The sequence below is a fragment of the Pongo pygmaeus genome, chromosome 12 (assembly GCF_028885625.2).
Source record: "Pongo pygmaeus isolate AG05252 chromosome 12, NHGRI_mPonPyg2-v2.0_pri, whole genome shotgun sequence".
Taxonomy (NCBI): Eukaryota; Metazoa; Chordata; class Mammalia; order Primates; family Hominidae; genus Pongo; species Pongo pygmaeus.
In genome coordinates this window covers 41,803,494-41,826,479 of record NC_072385.2, presented here as the reverse complement: position 1 = coordinate 41,826,479, position 22,986 = coordinate 41,803,494, and the positions used below count along the sequence as shown (strand labels likewise).

The following is a 22,986-nucleotide window of genomic DNA, read 5'->3' as shown; positions in this document are numbered from 1 at the left end:
TATCACATTCTCACCCTTTCTCCTGTTTTATTTTGTTTGTTCTTCTGTGTACTTAATGTAACCTGACATTACTTTGCATGTTTCTTTTTGTTTAGCCCCTCTAGCATCTGAATTCCCAAGGGGAATTTTGCTTTGCCTGGCTGATTTTTTTCAGTTGTGGTTGAGTATATGGAAGTGGGGGATGCAGAGTTCTCTGGGAGCTCTGTGGCTGATTTCTGAGCACTGCTATCATCTGCTCTTCCTCAGGGACTTTGTTACTTTGAAGCCATGAAAACAAACTGTGTCTGGGAACTCTACTTTGTGGTACTCTGGGCTGCCTCACACCCATTTACAAGCCCTCTTTGATTCTTGTTCCAGCCATGTCTCAGCCATGCTCCTGGGAAGCAAAGGCAGGAGTCTAAGTCACTGCCATGCCTGGATCCCACTGGAAGGGCAGGGGTCTGGGTCGGTGCCATGCCTGGATCCTGCTGGAAGGGCAGGGGTCTGAGTCAGTGCCATGCGTGGATCCTCTTGTTAGGAGGAGGAGCAAACTTCTGGACACTGCCCCTCATGGTGGTAGTGATATTGGGGTTCTGTGAGAGGAGAAGGAGACTCTTGGGGATAGAGCTGGGACTTCTGGAAAAACACTGGCTGCTTTTGCGTTTTCTGACTATGTCTGAGCGAATGCTTCTTGAAATTTTAAATACTATTTGGATTGATATTTAAGATTTTCATTTTAATGCATATAAATGGTATATATAAAATGAAGTATATCTTTTGTTTGTAGAAATTATCCCTAATATCCCATGTGCATACCTTTCTCTCTTCTAGGATGCTTGAAGCCCACATGCATAGCTACAAGGGCAATGACCCTCTTGGTGAATGGGAAAGGTCAGCATTTAGTTATTTTATTTCCCTTAAACAAACTATCTGCTGCCCTGTGGGAAATTAACATTATCCATATTTTTCTAGATACATACAGTGGGTAGAAGAGAATTTTCCTGAGAATAAAGAATACTTGATAACTTTACTAGAACATTTAATGAAGGAATTTTTAGATAAGAAGAAATACCACAATGACCCAAGATTCATCAATTATTGTTTAAAATTTGTAAGTATACTTAAGATGTATAATCAAATCTATAATCATGTTGTACTTTTGCTTTTTAAACTTAGATTGTAAGATCATTTTAGGCTTTTAATTCCTTGTTTCTAGTTCTGAAGATACAGAGAGGAAAAACTTCATTCTCTGATTCAATAGACTTCTGTGCCACTAGTGATTAAAAAGTATGTAGGGGCCGGGCGCAGTGGCTCACGCCTGTAATCCCAGCACTTTGGGAGGCCAAGGCAGGTGGATCACTTGAGTTCAGGAGTTCGAGACCAGCTTGGCCAATGTGGTGAAATCCTGTCTCTACTAAAAATACAAAAATTAACTGGGCATGGTGGCAGGCACCTGTAATCCCAGCTACTCGGGAGGCTGTGGCAGGAGAATTGCTTGAGCCTGGGAGGTGAAGGTTGCCGTGAGCCGAGATCATGTCACTGCACTCCAGCCTGGGCGACAGAGTGGGACTCTGTTCCCCCCAGCCCCCCCAAAAAAAAGTATGTGTGGACTTCTCTCTACCAGCAACCAGTCAATCAATTCTGTAGTTGTGTCTCCAATTCAATTCCAGCACTACCTGAAAATACCTTCAGATTCCACAGGTTAAGGGTTCTGTTCCACAAGACTGCCTCTCACTTCCAGTGCCAGTTGCAAGCCACAGGTTGTTTTACCTGTGCTTCTGACTGACTGGCTACAAAGCAGAGTTCCCACAACCCTCTCCTTGGGTCTGGGTTCGATCAGTTTGCTAGAGTGGCTCACAGAACTCAAGGAAACACTTACGGTTAATGTTTTATTATAAAGGATATTATTAAGAATACCGATGAACACCAGATGAAGAGATGCTTAGGGCAAGGTATTGGGGAAGGTGTGTAGAGCTTCCTTGCCCTTTCCGGGTGTGACACCTTCCAGGAACCTCCATGTATTTAGCTCTCCAGAAGCTTGTCTAAGCTCTATCCTTTTGGGTTTTTATGGAGGTGCCTTACACAGACATGATTGATTAAATCATTGGCCATTGGTGATTGGCTTAAACTTCAGTCCCTCTTCCCTCCCTGGAGGTTCAGCAGTGGGGCTGAACAGTACAACCCTCTAAACCTGCCTTGGTTTTGCTGATGACCAGCTCCCATCTGAAGCTACCTAGGGGCTCCCAGCTTAGCTGGCTAACTCCTCACCAGACATAGACTAGCAGTTTCATTATTCTTATGTCTTTTTGTTTTGGGTTCGTGTAGGCTGAGTACAACAGTGACCTCCATCAATTTTTTGAGTTTCTATACAACCATGGGATTGGAACCCTGTCATCCCCTCTGTACATTGCCTGGGCGGGGCATCTGGAAGCCCAAGGAGAGCTGCAGCATGCCAGTGCTGTCCTTCAGAGAGGAATTCAAAACCAGGCTGAACCCAGAGACGTCCTGCAACAACAATACAGGTAGTTACAAAGTCAAACTCCCTGTAATGATTCTGACTTTGAAAAGTAATGTTTGCTGTTAAAAATTGTATCATTAGCAATTTGTACAGGGAAATCCTTCTAGTTTTGGGCAATGTGGATAATACAGGATAGTGTAAAGAAAAAAACTGCTCAGAAATATTACTGTTAATAATAACTGGCACATTTCCTTCTAGTATCTTTTCCTGTGCCTGTGTGGGTATCTTTGTGTTTATATATTTTAACAGCAAATCATATTGTATGTCTAGTTATACATACAAAGAAATACTTAAGAAATTATGAGCTTTTAAACTACTTCTATAGTAGTTGTGAAATCTGTCACAGTGTTGTGTCATAATCCACTCTCCAATTGGACATTGAAGTTGTTTACATTTTGATTTTTATAAACAGCACCATGATAAATACTTTTTTTTTTTAAGATGGAGTCTCACTCTGTCGCCCAGGCTGGAGTGCAATGGTGTAATCTGAGCTCACTGCAACCTCCCACTTCTGGGCTCAAGAGATTCTCCTGCCTCAGCCTCTTGACTAGCTGGGACTACAGGGACGTGCCACCATGCCCAGCTAATTTTTGTATTTTTAGTAGAGATGAGGTTTCGCCATGTTGGCCAGACTGGTCTTGAACCCCTGACCTCAAGTGATCTTCCTGCCTCACTCGGCCTCCCAAAGTGCTGGGATTACAGGTGTGAGCCACTGCGCCTGGCCTGTGATGAATATATTTCTTAATAACATTGTTCACATTTTTAAAACTTTTTCTATGATTAAACATATCTCACTTAGGGAATTGTGAAAATACAGAAAACGAAAGAAAACCTTTTGGCATTTTCCTTGGCGCTTTTTTCTCTTCTTGTTACAGGATTGCATGCATGCTTTATGTACATATACAGCTTTCTGTCAAGGTCTTTTTCCTTCATCATAAAAGTATTTTTTGGTATATTTCCTATTTTTACTTAGTTTCTTCTCATAAATTCTCAGAATTGAAACTATTGAGTCAAAGGGTATATGAAGAGTTTTTACACTTGTGGTGCATGTAACCAAACTACCTACTTGAAGGTTATACCAATTGTTTACTCTTCCCCTCTCATTAGTAGAATTTGAGACCTATTATCTACTGCACCCCTTGCCAGCCTTTAATATACTCATCTTTTCAATTTTTCTATAGTACTCATGCTTTTTTAAAACATCATTGAGATTTTTCAAACACACATAAAAAAGAAAAAATTAGTATAATAAACTTCCATTTATCTGTCACCAACTTTTAATAATTAACATTTCGTGTTTCTCAATGCTGACGAATTTTAAAGCCGATCCATAACAGCAAAATATTTTTTCCCCAAACCCTATTGTAAACATCTCTAAAATCTTATTTCTTACAGAGCCTTATTCCATAATCATACCTAAGAAAACTAACAGTAATTATTTAATATCACATAATTTTCAGTCTTTCCTCATCATGTAAAATGGCTTCTTAACCATTGGTTTGTCTGACTTAAGAGCCAACAAGGGTTACCACTTGGTTGCTTTATAGTGTGCACTTTGGCTTGCATCGCTCAGAAATGTCAGGCATGGGAATTGCACATTACTCGACAGGTAGAGTTGAAAATGAAATATGCCATGAAATGACATATTTGAGAACTTCTCACAGAGCATGAACAATGATATATCTGCCTTTTGAAGCAGTAATCTAAGTACTTTTGTACTTTCACTTCTTTCTTCCAAATATATTCATTATGTTCCAAATGTATAAAGAACCTAAAGTAGGAAGTCAGACATCCTGTGTTAGAACATTTGCAGACTTGACACATGGAGAAGAGGGTACATTTTTATATTAATTTGAGAAATACTAACATAAACTAGGCAAAAGGAGGAATTTTTGTAATACAGGTAATGTATTGGATATAAAAATATTTCCAGAATTTTATTTTTTAATTTTGAAGCAACTCTAAAATGCAACTGTACATTCTCTCTTGACGTCAGACTTTACTAGCTTGTAATAAGTTGTCTGTGGTATTTAGTTTTCACTCTAACAGCTATGTACTGTAAGTTTATAATCTACATTGATGCCTTTTCTGCTGTCATTTAGGTTATTTCAGACACGCCTCACTGAAACCCATTTGCCAGCTCAAGGTAAAATCAGGCTTTCTAAAATGCCTGTTGTTGTCCATTTAGTCTTGGATTTGTACTAGTATTTTCCTTTCTTTAAAAAACAAACCCGGCTGGACATGGTCGCTCACATCTGTAATCCCAGCACTTTGGGAGGCCAAGATGGGTGCATCACCTGAGGTCAGGAGTTCGAGACCAGCCTGGCCAACATGGTGAAACCCCATCTCTACTAAAATACAAAAATTAGCCAGGTGTGGTGGTGGGCACCTGTAGTCCTGGCTACTCAGGAGGCTGAGACAGGAGAATTGCTTGAGCCCGGGAGGCAGAGGCTGCAGTGTGCTGAAATCATGCCACTGCATTCCAGCCCGGGCGACAGAGTGAGACTCTGTCTCCACAAAAAAAAAAAAAAAAAACCCATCCAATTTTTAATGAAAACCAAATTGTACTCTCAGGTAACAGAGAAAGCATTCTGATCATCATAATGCCCACTAAATAGCCCCAAAGAGCAGAGGCTTTGTCTTAGCATTTTAAAAGCTCAAACCTGCAAAAAAAGCTTGATAATTTCACTGTATTTCTAGGATTTTTTTTTAAATTCAAAATTGACCAAAATACTTAATCTGGACTCCATCTATTTTGAAGGGAATCAAATGTGTTTAATGCAGCTTTTAAAGAAATACAGCCATTTCTTTTTCTTAGAACTAAATATCACATTTCAGCAATAAGCATTGCCTATCCTATCCGGTTGTTTAAAACTGTTAGTTAGGTTTTACATTTCTTTTGGGTACTTCCTGGCATTTTGAATTGATCAGAAAATTGTATAATACTTATTTTAAAAACGTTTTAGTTGCAATTTCTGAGACAGTGTGAATGAGTTGATTTACTTGTTATGATTCCTACTGGAAGGATCAGGGGAATTTATTATGTGATAATTTTACTTATTATGGTTTTACCCTTAATTTCTCCTTATTTTATCCTCTTTTCCCTCATAGCTAGAACCTCAGAACCTCTGCATAATGTTCAGGTTTTAAATCAAATGATAACATCAAAATCAAATCCAGGAAATAACATGGCCTGCATTTCTAAGAATCAGGTAATAATGACGTTTGTAGCTTGTGTGGAAACTGGGAATGGTATTGAGTGGCCAGCCTGGCTGCCTTCTACATCCACTTTGACATCTCATTTCTTTGATGTTTCTCTCGTGGCTCTAAGCTCCATGTCGGCCACCTGCTCCTGTGGCAACTTCCTGGGCCTGTTATTCTCCCCACAGCTCACCTCAAATACAATTTGTTGTCTAACCCAGAGGCCCTCACCACACAGCCTCCTATCTTTACTCTCCGCACCAGCTTTTCCCTTACCAATGTCCTTTCCTCTGTTCTGCTGGCCTCTGCATAGGCTCTGGAAATCCCTACTGGGAATGCATCCACCTGGGGGCTCCTGAGCCTGGCTTTCAAAACTCAGAGCCTCAAAGATTGGTGCCTGTTACCTCAAGTAACAGGGAGGTCTCATACTCCCAGGCAATGGGACATGCTTCCAGTGTCTGATTCACTCTTTATGTTTTGTGTATCTCTTATGTTTCCAGGTTCACTCTTTAGCGCCAAACTATAGTGATTTTAGACTTCTTTTCAGTCTCTTCCAACTTGGGACCTGGCTACCTCTAACCTCTCTCTCAGGAACTTCAAAAATACTATTTCAACAAATAGCAGATGCTATCAAGTGACATCTGTCAGTTTTCTGCCACCAACCAATAAATGTAACTGCATCCTTCCTGGTGAGAAAAGGTGGCCTTCTGTCTGTGCTTGTCCTTATCCTCATCGAGATTTTTGCCCTGTGGAGATCTCTTCTGCCTCCATGGTGTATCAACATGGGAAAATGCTCAAGTCTCTCTTCTTCCCTCAGCCTCGTGTTTCCCAACTATGTTCCCCATGTTACCCTCCACAGTACAACTTTCTTTCAAAGTTCATCAAGGACCTCCTTGAAGCAAAAGCCAATGGAAATGCCTCTGTGCTTAGGGTGTATGTACAGGTTTTATTAATGTAACACATTCTTAGAAGTAGAATATGCATTCCTGACTTTGACAGGTAGTGCAGCTTGTCCCAATTTACATTTTATGTCCTACACATGCTTGCCAGCCTCCTGACCTCCTATTGTCCTGTCTAAGCTCTAGACAGTAGAGATGGGTCTTGATTGCAGTCACATTTCCCAGACCTAGCTAAGAGTGTTACATGGAAGTGTCTGGCAAATATTTGTTTAGTGAATGAATTTGAGAACTCTTGAGGGCAAAGTAGTACCTGAGGAAAATTTTAATTAAAAAAAAAATTTAACACAGCAGTTGGGAATGTCAATCCCATAATCTTCAGACACTATACTCTAGCTACTAGACTATGAATTGAAGGGAAATCAACTATGGTTCTTCTCTACTGCTGAGTAGGACTTTATTAAAAACAAAACAACAACCAAAAAAACCTCTTTCTTTGATTAAATTAAGTTACAGTAGTTATTGTAAGGTTGTTGACACAAACAATCTTTTGATATTAATCATAATTTAAAATCACATAAATCTACTTGGGATTAAGGTCCCCTCTTCCCCTCAAGCATTTTCATATTGTTTTGTGAAGTAATTTGGGTGAAGCTTTCTTCTCAGATAAGTAAATGCTCGTGTTTGTTTTCTGTTTTTTAGGGTTCAGAGCTTTCTGGAGTGATATCTTCAGCTTGTGATAAAGAGTCAAATATGCAAGTATAATCAGTGCATTAATCTATTATTAGTTTCCTTTAAGTGCTCTTCGGTACATTGTTGTAAATAATGTATTTTCCCCCATTGTAGGGAACAAAGAGTGATCATGATTTCTAAATCAGAATATTCTGTGCACTCATCTTTGGCATCCAAAGTTGATGTTGAGCAGGTTGTTATGTATTGCAAGGAGAAGCTTATTCGTGGGGAATCAGAATTTTCCTTTGAAGAACTGAGAGCCCAGAAATACAATCAACGGAGAAAGCATGAGCAATGGGGTACTTGCAATCTTGTATTTTTAGTTATGCTTATGTCACCTAAAAAAATCCTCATCTCTGAGTAATTACTTTTTTAAAGAATAATTGACTATGTTGAAAGACTGCAAAAAAGTCTTCATCTCATCCTATCAGAAGCCCAGAAATCATTATTAACCCATTTTGCGTTTGCCCCGAGAAAACTGCGCTGGCAGCGAGCTACACTTTTTTTTTCTGAATTGGAAATTGCTTAACCACTAGTGTAGCAGCCAAGTTAGCCCAAGGACTAAATTGATGTCTTGGCAGCAAACTCATAGTTGAAAGAGTACTAAATTAGATATCCATACCACTGTCATCTTAGCTGTAGTGAAATAAATATTTAAAAATTTTTCAGTATTATCTGTATATAGTAATTCTAAACCTCTAGGTCAGTTATTTGAACCTTTATTCCTCTCGGGACTTTTATACTATCTAAGTTATTTGGGCTGTAGCCATTCTGGGCCTTTCTTTTTTGTTCATTACTTTTCATACTCGGTTGACAACAGAGAAGACAAGTCAGTTAACACAGAGGACTCATTTTGTGCTGGGCATAGATGTGTTTTTCTTTCACATGCCATGACCAAAAGTCTTAAGCCAGACTCTTTGACTTGTCTGTGGCATGGCTCTGTTAACCAGGTGTTGGAAATGGGACTGACCACAGCATTCTTGAAGCCCTGATCATTTAGTGCACTTCACTTCTACTTAGAAAGTCTCTAGAAATTTTTATCTTTTAAAAACAAATAAAAATTTATTTTAAAATGATTTGCACAATCATGATTGTTTACAAGAACAATCATGTATATCATGGCTAAAAAAACTTTACTATTATACTGTGCTATTATTATTATTATTTTTGATCAGCATGTAGATTTTTTTTTTTTTTTAGTAATTTACATGCCCTGAACATATAGTAGCCAAGCTGTGGGCAGGTAAAAATTAAAAGGTAATACAAGTTTCACTTCTAAAACCAAATATGAGAAAGACTAACAAAAAAATCGGCCCCCTAAAATATAACCCTTTCCTCATTTTGCATGTATTCCTATGATGACCTGGATTTAAATTTTGCATGCAAACCATTTTTGTCTTTCCTAAAGTAAATGAAGACAGACATTATATGAAAAGGAAAGAAGCAAATGCTTTTGAAGAACAGCTATTAAAACAGAAAATGGATGAACTTCATAAGAAGTTGCATCAGGTGGTGGAGACATCCCATGAGGATCTGCCCGCTTCCCAGGAAAGGTCTGAGGTACGTTGTGCTCTTCATGACACGTCCTGTGCCCAGCAGCAGGAATGGCAGTTTGATTTGTTCCTTTCTATGTGCTGTTTTAGAGTTAATTCTGATGTTAATTTAGCTAGTAACTTTCTGAAAGTCTAAAATAATTTGACACAGAAGTTCACAATGTAGAGTGAGAGTAGAAAGTTACAGAACAGAATGGTAGTATATTTTACATGTTTGTGTGTATGTGTACATGTCTATATATTCATGTATTTATATATAGACCTTTTTCTGGTTTTTGTACAGTGACTATTGTGTAATGAAAATTGGAGTATAGTACTCTCAATAATTTATCATTTAGATATATTTTTTGTTTGCCATTATTTCATCTTGGAAGAGCAGAGAAGTGATGAGTGTGTTAGAGCCACATATATTTTCTTAAAATTAGTAGTGAATGAAGGAGATTGGAAATAAACTCATTTAAACTGTATAATGGTTGCTTAATCTTTCATATTATGTCTATCTATGACATAGGATACCATGAAGATAAAATACTTTATTTTCTTACATATTTGGAAAGTATAAAAATATGTGACTAGATGGTTTTTTAAAATATCACATGAAAGGTGTGTATATATGAAGGAGAGCATTCATTTGTATATATGTATGTATGTATGCATACACAAACACACACACACACATTCTCCTTTTTCTTTTTTTTTTTTTTTTTAAATTTTTAGACAGGGTCTTGCTCTGTGACCATGCTAGAGTGCAGTGGTATGATAACTGTTCATTGTATCCTCCTTAGTAGCTGCAACCACAGGCATGTGCCACCACACCCACCTAATTTTTTATTTTTTTTTATAGAGATGGGGTCTCGCCATGTTGCCCAGCCTGGTGTCAAACTCCTGGGCTCAAGCGATCCTCTTGCCTCAGCCTCCCAAAGTGTTGCAATTACAGGTGTGAGCCACCACGTCTGGTCTGAATGTTCTCCTTTATTGCTAACTGCTATAGTTTGTATTTTTCCAGACTTATTGTGTATGAAAACACATAAATATGGATACAATAGAACGTTCTACATAAATAAGACTTATTTTCTGCTTTTTCTACCTAACACCTCCGATAGATCTTTCACTGCTATTGCATAAATATCTAACTAATTCTACTTGCAGCATAGTCTTCTGTCATACCTTATAAAAGGGAGTGTGTAGAAACTGTTAGAAATCATGCTGCCTTTCAAGTGTATGTACCTAAAATGCTGTCAGTCTGCCCTCTGTGAACTTAGGATTGTGCAGTCACATTAATAGTGTGTAAAAGGACTTGTTTCTTGTACACATTTAGCTAACATTAACTATACTAAATCTTTTCAAGCACCTGATATAGTTTCTTTAATTATAGGTAGATTTGGACATTTTTTGGATACATTTCATGGTTGTTTAACTTTTTTCCTTTAAATTGACTGAATGGCTTTGTCCATTTTTCTATTGAGTCATTTCATTTTTTTCTGATTTATTTGGATTTCTTTTTTTGTATAATTTATATTTTCCCTGGATAGTTGCAAGAAATTGTTAATAAATTGTTCTCCCTGGCTCCTTTCCTGTGGTATATCCCTGGTTCCCATGTCTTTATCTCTCCTTAATGTCCTCATTTCGAAAGCACACATTCTCCAGTAGCTTATTTAAAAAAAAAAAAAAAAAAAGCAACAGCAGCATGTTTGAGGGGTTAGTTTTTGAGGTCTCTTGCATGTCTAAAAGCATCTTTATTTTACCCTCACATTTGGTTGATAATTTGGTTGGGCACAATGTTCTAGGAAGGAACTCACATTCCCTCAGAGTTTTTAAAGACACTCCCCTTCATTGTTTTTTGGCTTGCACTATTGGTGTGGAAAAACCCAGAGTCCTTCTGATTCTTGGTTCTTTGATGTGATGTTTGTTTTTCTCTGGAGGGGTGTAGAATCATTTTTCCCTGCTGTATTGTGACATAGTGATGTATCTGGTATTTATCTTTTCATCCATTATACTTAGTGCTTAAATGTTCTAGTTTTGCATTTCTGGGGAATTTTCTTGATATATATTTTTAGAGGTGGCTATTTTTTTTCCTCACACTCTCTGTTAGGCTATTCTGGACTGGTCATTTAATTTTCTTAAATTTCACCATTTTCTATCTTTGTCCTTTTTCCCCCCTAATTTTCTTGGCGATTGCCTTAATTTTTATGGCCATCTTATTAAATTCTTTTTTTTTTTTTTGAGGTGGAGTCTCGCTCTGTCGCCCAGGCTGGAGGGCAGTGGCTCGGTCTCGGCTCAGTGCAAGCTCCGCCTCCCGGGTTCACGCCATTCTCCTGCCTCAGCTTCCCGAGTAGCTGGGACTACAGGCGCCTGCCACCATGCCCGGCTAATTTTTTTTGTATTTTTAGTAGAGACAGGGTTTCACCGTGTTAGCCAGGATGGTCTCGATCTCCTGACCTCATGATCCGCCCACCTCGGCCCCCCAAAGTGCTGGGATTACAGGCTTGAGCCACAGTGCCCGGCCAGCATCTGCTTTTAAACAGACTTTTACAATGTTCCTATCTTCAGCTCCACCTTCACTTCCATTCTGAGGTGTAGCTAGCATTGTAGATTTCTGAACTTGTCTAGCAATTAGGGACACACCGCTCCTAGCGTCCTTCAACAGCTATGTTAAGTGTTAGAATTCCTTCACTGTCATGTTGGTGAGATTTTTGTAGTATATCAAGCCACTGTCTTTAACTAGAAGCCTCCCTTTTTCAAACTTACTTCTCTGTATGAATAGCATCAGGATATATTTTCCAAGTGGATTGCCTGTTGTCTGTAAATCATTTATTGATCTGCTCAGCCTTTCCCCCATTGATTTAAAATATCTTTACCATGTACTAAATTTTCATATATACAAGATCCAATTCTAAAATATCTATACCTTTGCTTTAGTCAGTAGATCTCTTCTTGATCATTTCATAGGTGTATTTACTACAACTTTCTTTTTTTTTGAGATGGAGTCTCCCACTATCGCCCAGGCTGGAGTGCAGTGGTGTGATCTCCACTCACTGCAACCTCCGCTTCCCGGGTTCAAGTAATTCTCCTGCCTCAGCCTCCCGAGCAGCGGGATTACAGGTGCCCGCCACCATGCCCAGCTAATTTTTTGTATTTTTAATAAAGATGAGGTTTCACTATGTTGGCCAGGCTGATCTTGAACTCCTGACCTCATGATCCACCTACCTCGGCCTCCAACTTTCTTATGTGTTTTGGTGTCTGGTTGAGAAAATCTCTGGTATTGTTCAGAATATTTCTTCAGAATTGAATATTATGATGATTTTTAATCTTTACTAATTTGGTAGGTGAGAAAATGGTGTAGGTTATCATTTTTGCTGACAAATGAGGATGAGGTTTTTATATTTTTTTTCATTAGTCTGTAAAATAACTATTCTTGCCCTAGACATTTGGTGGTGTGTGTTTGTTTGTGTTTTGAGGCAGGGTCTCACTCTGTCATCTAGGCTAGAATGCAGTGGTGCAATCACAGCTCACTGCAGCCTCCTCCTCCCAGGCTCAAGTGATCCCCCCACCTCAGCTTCCTGAGTAGCTGGGACTACAGGCACATGCCTCCATGTCCAGCTAATTTCTTGTATTTTTTGTAGAGACAGGGTTTTGCCATGTTGTCTAGCCTGGTCTCAAACTCTTGAGCTCAAGCAAACCACCAGCCTCGGTCTCCCAAAGTTCTGGGATTGATTACAGGCTTGAGCCACCCATGCCTGGCGGGTGTTTTTCTTAACAATTTATAAGCATACTTTTATATGGTGAGAAATTAACTCATCTAACTTTGTAACACTAAAGCATACAATTATAATCTTACACTGATGTGAGTAGCAAAGCAAAGATTTTAAACTTAGAGCTTACTATGCTTCGTGTTGTGAGACAGGCTTTTGTGGCAGTTATTATTGCAATTTATATTTGTGTTTCCTATTCTTCAAAGTGAAAACGGCTATGAAAAGTATTTTATTTATTTATTTTTTTCCCTTTTTCAAGCCCTATCTCATATACCAACCTAAGGGTATTTTAATGGGAGGAAAACCGTAATGAGCTTTTGATAACACTGATTTGTTGACCTTTTCCCAAAATTAAGTAAAGAGAAATAAGATAATACTTAAATGCTGATACAACTATAAAGACTTGTTATTTCAGTGGTTAGAAATTATGAGCTGCTAATGGTGTCTGTGGTTCAGAAGCTACAAAGCATCCATTTTGTAGAGTGGTCTTTTTGTTGTTGACTGTACATTTCAGAATGCTTGAAGAAGGAGTATGGGGAAACTTCAAGGAAAAAGGAATCTATTGAAGACAGATGCCATGCTTTGAGAAGTTGTAATGCCTGATTAGTAGTATTCTGGACTTCATGGTTTTGTTTTTGTTGTTTGTTTGTTCAACATGAAAGGTTAATCCAGCATGTATGGGGCCAAGTGTAGGCTCCCAGCAGGAACTGAGAGCTCCATGTCTTCCAGTCACCTATCAGCAGACACCAGTGAACATGGAAAAGAACCCAAGAGAGGCACCTCCTGTTGTTCCTCCTTTGGCAAATGCTATTTCTGCAGCTTTGGTGTCCCCAGCCACCAGCCAGAGCATTGCTCCTCCTGTTCCTTTGAAAGCCCAGACAGTAACAGACTCCATGTTTGCAGTGGCCAGCAAAGATGCTGGGTAAGCTGAAGGTAGTCCTAGAGATGCAGTGATGTGAGTGGCACCTGTCACCTTCTTTACATGACCTGCATTATCAGGAACAGTATGTAAAAGATGAATGACGTCTGCCTTTTATTTTTAGATAGGTATGTTGTTGAAAAAGCAAGTGGCAAAACATTGCTCCCAATCCTTTAGGCTTACTTATTCCATGCTTCTTTTAGAGTATTTATTTTATTTTATACTTTTGTGAATTAAAAATTTTCAGTACCCTGAAAGTCACCAGTCACTTTGTAACTGAAGAATATACAGCTGTTAGGCTAAAATTGCCTTTGCTCACTGGCTTTGATTGAATACCTGCAGGGATCATAACTGTCTAGACAATTACTTGACATGTGTTCTCATATTCCTTCTGTCTTCCCATAGAGAGCAGTTTGGGATTAATACACATGATTCTGTCTCTCAAAATGTACCTCTGCACTGCAAGTTTTTACCCCAATTTTGAGAGATTTTTCCAGAAGACAGAAATTATAGTTAATGTCATATTACTCGTTTAATTTACATTTTTACCTCCAGTCATTTTGGCTCTCTTTTAGCTCGTTTTTATAAGGATTTGTAAAATTAAAAATGCTTTGCATGTTTTACTTTATACCGTAACAGGGTTTATTAAGGGAACTCCAGCAATGTTAAATAGACATGTTAGATCCACTACCCCAAGGGCACTTAAAGTGTGATATAAATGGCTTGTGTATCATTTTTTTCTTTCTTGATAACCATTACTTTTAAACGCTAGAGGACATTGCACTGTGGCTGCTGGCTCATCACAGCAAAGGTATCCTGCACAGCTGAGGCGCACCAGTGCTTCTCCATGTCTTGACTCTGGTTAGCTGCCTGGAGCCGGGCTCAGCTCTTTAACCTCTGTAATGAATGGGATCATTTGAATAGTCATAGGACTCTACCACATATAGAGATGGTTCTTATCCCTGTAATCACTGTGTCACACAAATGTTTAGTACCTGGTCTTTTCTGTAAGAATTCTTTTCCTGAAATGGAACTCAAAGGAAAAAAAAACATTTTATTTACTAACACTGTAGACCCTAAGTAGTTCCATCTGTATTTTAACAGGCTTGTAATTATTGACTGATGCTTTTTTCTTTCTGCTATTATTTCTTCAGAGTTAGTTAAAAATTCTAATAGATCAAGCATTTTGTTTGTTTGTTTGTTTTTGTTTTGAGACAGAGTCTCGCTCTTGTTGCCCAGGCTGGAGTGCAATGGTGTGATCTTGGCTCACTGCAACCTCTGCCTCCTGGGTTCAAGTGATTCTCCTGCCTCAGCCTCCCAAGTAGCTGGGATTACAGGTGCCTGCCAGCACACCCTGCTAATGTTTTTTGTATTTTTAGTAGAGAAGGGGTTTCACCATATTGGCCAGGCTGGTCTCTAACTCCTGACCTCAGGCAATCCTCCTGCCTTGGCCTCCCAAAGTGCTGGGATTACAGGCGTGAGCCACCACCACACCCAGCCTAGATCAAGCATTTTATTCTCTAGTGTGTCTCAAGAGTTTTCTCTTGCAGATGTGTGAATAAGAGTACTCATGAATTCAAGCCACAGAGTGGAGCAGAGATCAAAGAAGGTAATGTTTAATTATAATAAATGTGTTTCTGTCCAGATTCCTCTATATCACTCAGAGGTGTATTTTGTGGCTGTGGTTTATGAAGGCTTCAGGCCTTAATGAACCTGAGTGTTAGATTTCCTGTTCTTAGAGTATAGGTTATTTATCCCTGAACCATTTCAAATAAATGTAGAAATCCACTTGTTAGTCACATCTTCTTAGTTTAACATTCTTTGGAAACGTAATTTGTGAATACATTTCTAGTAAATTTCTCAGGAAATTAATCAAAAACAGAGTCATCTTTAGTATGTTAGGTAAGAAAGTTTATCAAAAGTTTAACTAGGAGTGTTACACTGTTATTTGGTACTACTTTGTTAGAGGCATTTGCATAGGAGATAAGTCTTATAAATAATAAGATGCAAAGGTTGGGCTTTCACTTCCCGCCTGTGTGACTGGGACATTTTTTTTCTGGACAGTTTGGTGAGGAGCAGGGCTGTTTGAAATAGCTGGAGGTTCATTAACTGAACCAAGACTTACTGAGCCTGCTCTGTAGGTGCCAGGCACTGTTATACATAGTTAGGGATGAAGTCATGAACAAAAAATCTCCACCCACACAGAGGGGGAAAGAAATGTACTATTGGAGTTGTGGGGTTGAAATTTCAGAGAAGGTGATATTTGGGTAGAGGGCTAAAGTTAGGGAGCTACCATGCCATTAGCTTGGGCAACCTTTCAGGCAGAGGGAATATTAAGTGCTAAGCCCTCAAGCAGGAAAATCTCTGATATATTCTAAGCACAGCAAAGGGACCAATGTGGGGAGGTAAGCAGGGAGAGGAGGAAGGTGAGGCCTGATCAAACAGGACCCAGGCTGTGCAGGGCCTTGTATTCTATGCCTGACTGCAGTGGAATGAGATGGGAAGCCAATCTTAAGATTTACATTGTGACTATGAACTTGGGATACAGTGGCACTAAGGGTATAATTTATGACAAAGTTGCTAATCTGGTATAATCCAGACCAACCACTCAATCTCTTTGAGCCTTCATTTCCTTTTCTGTAAAAGGATAATTTTCACCTCATTTACTTCATAGGACTATTATAAAGATAAAAATGAAATATATGAAAGCACTATAATACTGGAAATTCTTATTGATAATTTTTAACAATGACAAACTGTTTTAATTGTAACTTACTTAAATTGTGTGTCTTTTAAGTTATTCTGATTTCCCTACTGATACCACATTTTGTCTCCATTTCTTCGCTAGGGTGTGAAACACATAAGGTTGCCAACACAAGTTCTTTTCACACAACTCCAAACACATCACTGGGAATGGTTCAGGCAACGCCATCCAAAGTGCAGCCATCACCCACCGTGCACACAAAAGAAGCATTAGGTAAAGTATTTTATCTGAGTGTGTAGCACCTGATGACAAGTTAATGAAAGCTCTTTTGTACCTGTTTACAGTTATTCTTTTTGTTCTTTAAGGTTTCATCATGAATATGTTTCAGGCTCCTACACTTCCTGATATTTCTGATGACAAAGATGAATGGCAATCTCTAGATCAAAATGAAGATGCATTTGAAGCCCAGTTTCAAAGTAATAACTATTTAAAAGCTACTAAGTGCATAGCATTATAGGTGGTTATCACAGAAAATATCAAGAATTATTTAAGAGGTGACCCTGTCCTTGATTAGCTTGTCACATAAGGGCAGGGAATGCATGAAATAAAAATAAGACAGTTCTTGATAAGGTACTCAATGTGTGTGATAGATTTGCTTGATTAAAGGAAAAAAAAAAAAGAATAGTGCTAAAGAAGGACAAAACCCCCATGGATAAGAAGGGCTGAGTACTCAAGGTGTGACTTGAGCCTTCACTGGTAGAGGAATGGCTGGGGCAGAGTGTTAGAGGAGGCTGGCAGCTAGCCCACATTTGTCTAGAGTCGGGATTCATGCTAAAAGCCAGAGATCATGATAAAGATAAGTAGAAGCCAATTAGATTCAGGAGGACTTGAAATGTAAAGCTAAGAGGTTAATTCTTTCTTGAAGGAAATGGAAAACAAAATCCTGAGAGCGTTTATTGAGTGAGTCAGGTGACAATAGTAGTGATTTAGGAGAATGATTAACACCTTGCTGATATGTGGCAGGGACTCGTGACCTGGGACTTGAGTACAAAACCCTGTTACCATAGTTAAGTCACTTCATCTCACTATAGTGACTTACTGCCTAGTATTTGAAAAGCTGATATTAGTTCTTTTCTGTCAGCTGTTATTCCTTTTTCTTATTTGTAGTTGAAGTTTAACAGAAAGGATGTTTTCTCCTAGTACAATAATTAGATGCTATTTTTTATTCTGTTGCAGAAAATGTAAGGTCATCTGGGGCTTGGGGAGTCAATAAAATCATCTCTTCTTTGTCATCTGCTTTTCATGTGTTTGAAGATGGAAACAAAGAAAATTATGGGTAAAAAAATACCATCTAGTTAATGGGATGCTGCAGAGTTTTCTCTGGGACCAGAGGTGGTGGGGTGGTGAGGAGAGAATGTGAACTGCCAATCACATGGTCAAATGAGCCTTTTGACCACACGACCAGAGGGGTGTTGCCAAAGTTCTCCAGATCTACAGTACTGCAGGAATTCATTTTTGGCTTCTAAAAGTTATGTGACAGAAATTTCTGTATTTCCCACGCTCACTTAAGTAATGATAGGTCTACTTTTATAAGTCATGTTAATTTGATTACACTCAGTTTTGCTAGAACTGCTATAAAAGCAAGGAATAACTATATAAAGATTAACTCATTAAATAGGATAAGTAGAGAACTTTTCTAATGGTCAAGTGATAGCATTTTTTCCTTAGCATATTTTACTATTTATAATTTAGCAAATCTTTCTTTAGATTACCACAGCCTAAAAATAAACCCACAGGAGCCAGGACCTTTGGAGAACGCTCTGTCAGCAGACTTCCTTCAAAACCAAAGGTAAGCAAAGCTGTTTTATCTATGAAATGGGTCCTACAACGCATCCGCTTTATTCTACCAAATGATTATGCCAGTCAGAGGATATTGTGTATGTGAAACTATGCTGAAAAATATGAAACATAGGAAGAATATGTTTCTTTTAGGACATTATTTAATAATTATTCAAGAAGAAATAGGGTATATGCATATTTTCCAAGTGTCCTACCAAAATTATTTATTAATATTAATTACTGTGGTGGTTTCACATTTATCCACAAATTCTTTGAATTTTTTCCTCCAGTTTAATTCATCTCCTTTTGAGTGTGGCTAGATTTGGTGACTTGCTTCAGACAAAAAGCAAAGGGAAAGGGAAAATTAGATTACAGTAGGGAAACATGGCAGATTCTGCCTAATCAAGTGATTGGGTTAACCAGGAATAAGTCGTGTTGACAGCAGATATCCCCTATTATGACGTAATGAGAAGAACACTTCACCTCTGATATCCTTTCCCAGTCTAATCATGAGAAAACATCAAATAAGCCCAAACTGTGTAAGGACAGTCTACAGAGTTTCTGACTAGTGTTCAAAAGTGTCAGTACAAGAAAGACTAGGAAAGGCCAATAGACAATGACAGACTCAAGGAGGCTAAGAACACTTGACAACTAAAGGTGACATGGGATCCTGGATTGGATCCCTGAACAGAGGAGGCACATTAGTGGGGAAAAAAAGGTGAAATCCAAATACTCTACAGTTAATAGTACTATTTCGTTTTTACAAATGTGCTACAGTTCTAGAAGAAGTTGACATTAGAGGAAGCTTGGTGAGGAGGGTATGTGGAAATTCTGTGCTATCTTTGCAACTCTTCTGTAAATCACAACTTTTTCAAATTAAAAAATATATATAAAATTTGAAAACAAAAATGTGGCTCTTGCTGTAATGTAACTCCACTGATTTTCCAGTTCTGGGGAAAAGAACTGAACCATGATATTGTGGGCTGTATTAGCCAGGGGTTGACATCTGTTTCTTCTTTAATCCTCATTTCTTTGCATTTTAAAGTGTTAATTGAATAAGGTTTCATGGACAAAAGAGGGAGATTGCTGCTTTTTTTTCATTTCATCTTCTGTTATAGGAGGAAGTGCCTCATGCTGAAGAGTTTTTGGATGATTCAACCGTATGGGGTATTCGCTGCAACAAAACCCTGGCACCCAGTCCTAAGAGCCCAGGAGACTTCACATCTGCTGCACAACTTGCATCTACACCATTCCACAAGCTTCCAGCGGAGTCAGTGCACATTTTAGAAGATAAAGGTGTGTGTTACACTGTTTTAGTGTCTGTCTTCTGCCAACTTTGATTCTTTCAGTTTTCTTCATGAAGTTTGATTCTTATAGTTTTCTTCATGAAAATTCCACATGGGAACTTTGAAAATCATAAAGAAGAAACTTAAAATCTGTTCATTGTATTTTTATTCATAGGTTTTTTTTTTTTCCTTTGGCATGTTGTCTTCCTAAAGTCTATGTATTTTTAAAATATAATAGCTTAGATTATAGGTAGAATGGGAGAAAATCTATAGAAGCATTTAAAGGAAATAAGGTCCAACCCATTTGTATAGATAGAGCGTGTTTATTTTGTTTCATAGCAAACGAAACAGCCACTACAGACATTAAATTATTTGAATGCTAAAAATAATGAACATTTATATTCTAATTTAATAAGAGTAACAGATAGCCAATTTTAGTCCTAGATCTGTGTCTACACACATATATGTCAACTTTATTAGACATGTAGCCAAGTACGATAGTCAGAAAGTCTTCTTTTTCTTACTTTTAGTGATCTGACTTTAAGAAAGTAATGATAAAACTCACGAGTAGTCGTTATTTCTACCGTGTTTCAAATCTATCACCCTATATATTTAAAAATTCATCATATATCTGAATTGAATCCTAACATGACGTTGTCATTGAGCACAGATAATTGTTAACTATTAAATACCAACCTACAAACTAGACAGTCCTCTCGGTATCCATAGAGGATTGGTTCCAGGAACCCCTGCAGATACCAAAATCCAGGTGGATGCTCAAGTTCCATAGTTGACCCTGCAGAACTTGTGGATATGGAACCTGTGGATACAGAGGGCTGATTGTATACTAACTGTATCATTGGTCACACTTTTAAAATATAGCAATTGTTTACCAAAGCAATAATAGAAGAGCTGCCAAAGAATTTCACTTCATTGGATGGAAGCATATTTTAATGTGGGTTCTGAGCCTATAGACCTAAACATTTTTGACCAAGGATTTCTTAGAGTGCTAATCCAATATAATACATTTCTTTTCTGAATCTTAAAGGAGAGGTCAGTTGAAACTTTGACAATTTCCAAGCACCATCACAAGCTTGCCTTTAATTAAAAAAAAAAAAAAAAAAAAAAAAAAAGATTAAAGCCTTTTCCATCCAGAAAAGGTAGTTTAATGAGTCTAAAGAATCTTTCAAAAAGTCAATATTGGCTATTCTTAAGAGTATTTGCCACTTTGGCTCTATAAACAAAAACTAATGTTCTAGTGCTAAAAAGTAGTAACACCTCTTCAGTGAAGGAATATCTGATAAAATGTAATCCAATATACTTGGCTGTGTGCAGTATTATAATCACTTGGTAGAAGTTTATTCTGTATTTCTGTTCTTCCTAGTTTATCTATCTATAGATTTTTTTTTTAATTATAGAGAGTAATAAATATTGCCAGGTTGCTTTCTGATTTAAACACAAAATTGTTTCAATAAATTAAATGCTAATTTAGTTAATCAACTAATTGACTACAACATGTTAAAGTGAAAGACCCAAAATCTCTGCCCTCCAGAAGCATTGTAGCCTTTTACTCTCCATGTTCTTGTCTTCAGGTTCTCCTGAAGCTGGGTGTAGCCCTGCCATCCATACCAGTAACTTCCCATGGTCTGGTCATCCTGCCCACAATGGACTTGCCACTCTCTCGACCCCTTTTTTCTTGCAGGATTGTAGGGATTAGATGTAGAGTTGAAATGCTCACATATATTAGTAGTAGATTTTATTTGTTTGTTTGTTTTTAAGAGATATGGTCTTGCTATGTTGTCCAGGCTGAGTGCAGTGCAGCCGCAAACTCCTGGGCTCAAGTGATCCTCCTACCTCAGCCTCTTGAGTAGCTAGGGCTACAGGCTCCTACCACCACATCTAGTTAAATTTAAAAAGTTATTTTAGGGATAGGGTCTTACTATGTTGCTCAGCCTTACCTCAAACTACTGGCCTCAAGTGATCCTCCCACCTCAGCCTCCCAAAGCACTGGGATATAGGCATGAGCCACTGTGCCTGGCCAGTAGTGGATTTTTTTTAAAGTGATTTTTTCCTCCCATTTTTTGAATCTTATTATACATTTTACAATGGAACACTATTTTGAAATCATAATGCAAGTCAGTGTCAAAAGAAATCCTAGACTTTGTAACCACATCAAATGGTGTGTGTTGTGCACACATGTGCATCTAACATATCTTGTCTCTAATTTTTGAATCTTTCAGAAAATGTGGTAGCAAAACAGTGTACCCAGGTGACTTGTGAAGAAAACATGGTGGTGCCTTCAAGGGATGGAAAATTCAGGTATTGTGAGGGTTTATTTGGTTCTACCATTCTCTTCATTTCCATTCTAACATTGTTTACCATTTTCGTTCTAGCTTTGCCTTTTAGGCTATAATAGAATATCTAATTTTAGCCTTAAAGGCCAATAAAGATTTTATGGACTAGTAGCTTTAAGTCAGAAGGTACTGTCCGTGAATATACATACAACAGTGAACCTAAGCACTTGATATATTAGGCCAGTGCTTGATGAGAAAACATCAGAGAAACCCAAATTGAAGGACATTCTCCAGAATACCTGGCCAGTACTCCTCAAAACTGTCAAGGTCTTGGGAAACTAGGAAAGACTAAGAAACTGTCACAGATGAAAGAAGAGTAAAGAGACATAGCAACTAAATGCAACCTGGTACCCAGGACTAGATCCTGAAGCAGAAGTTCCTTAGTGAAAAGAGTGGTGAAATCTAATGATGTCTACAGTTTAGTTAATAGTAACGGAACAAATGTTGGTTTATTAGTTTTGACAAAGGTACCATTGTAATAGGAAAGGATAATCTTAGCAGAAATTGAGTGAGGAGTATACAGGAATTCTCTATTATCTTTGCAACATTTCTTTATACCTAAAATTATTACAAAGAAAGTATAGTTGAAAAAAGTTTACAACAGGAAAAATGTGACAAGTGAAAATAGCAGTGTATGACATTGCATGTATAAATTTATTTGTATAAAAATACATACTTCAGTATGTTTAGGTAGATACTGATTGGGGGTGTATGTGGAGATATGTGCAGTCAGTTCTCATTATTCACTATCATTCTATAGAGTCACCACAAACACTGAATTAGTGAATACTGAATATTCTTAAGAAGAATATAGACAGCATCCTGCAAGCCTCTAATAACAACATTTTGTTAAAAAACACCTTATTTATTATATATTGTCAATTCATTAACATTGAATTCATGTCCAGCAACACTGACTTACATCTAAATAAAGCTTATCTAATACACATATTTTCACAGATTTCTAGTGCTTAGGAACATTAGAGAGCACTTCAGCACTATACTTCGGGACCATTTTCAATACCAAAATCAAGAAAAAGCACAAAGACACAAAAATTGTGGCACTAAGTACAGCTCGAAAAGGATACTTGTTTGCAGTATGAGAGCTGGAACAGGAAGGCTGAGTGTCACCTTGTTCAACCTCAGCTCAGAACGTGTATGTTAGGTGGCTCAATTTTTCATCACTCTGCATATGCGTAAATGACTGAAAAATCACTATGAGTATTGATTTGAAGCTTACAAATAAATTTTAG

The 22,986-nt window shown here is 38.0% G+C and overlaps 1 protein-coding gene across 1 annotated transcript in view; it reads left to right on the top strand.

Annotated features, from left to right (window-relative positions):
• The window catches only part of BUB1 (BUB1 mitotic checkpoint serine/threonine kinase), a 41,772-nt gene that overhangs the window by 4,372 nt on the left and 14,414 nt on the right, over window positions 1–22,986 (top strand). The window contains exons 2-17 of the mRNA XM_054475659.2: window positions 811–870; window positions 952–1,090; window positions 2,305–2,501; window positions 4,600–4,643; window positions 5,609–5,709; window positions 7,297–7,349; window positions 7,441–7,625; window positions 8,735–8,886; window positions 13,294–13,553; window positions 15,101–15,159; window positions 16,399–16,527; window positions 16,620–16,730; window positions 17,491–17,590; window positions 18,022–18,103; window positions 19,212–19,389; window positions 21,620–21,698. Of these exons, the coding sequence (XP_054331634.1) occupies window positions 811–870; window positions 952–1,090; window positions 2,305–2,501; window positions 4,600–4,643; window positions 5,609–5,709; window positions 7,297–7,349; window positions 7,441–7,625; window positions 8,735–8,886; window positions 13,294–13,553; window positions 15,101–15,159; window positions 16,399–16,527; window positions 16,620–16,730; window positions 17,491–17,590; window positions 18,022–18,103; window positions 19,212–19,389; window positions 21,620–21,698 (1,929 nt within the window). The remainder of the gene's footprint in view (window positions 1–810; window positions 871–951; window positions 1,091–2,304; window positions 2,502–4,599; window positions 4,644–5,608; window positions 5,710–7,296; window positions 7,350–7,440; window positions 7,626–8,734; window positions 8,887–13,293; window positions 13,554–15,100; window positions 15,160–16,398; window positions 16,528–16,619; window positions 16,731–17,490; window positions 17,591–18,021; window positions 18,104–19,211; window positions 19,390–21,619; window positions 21,699–22,986) is intronic.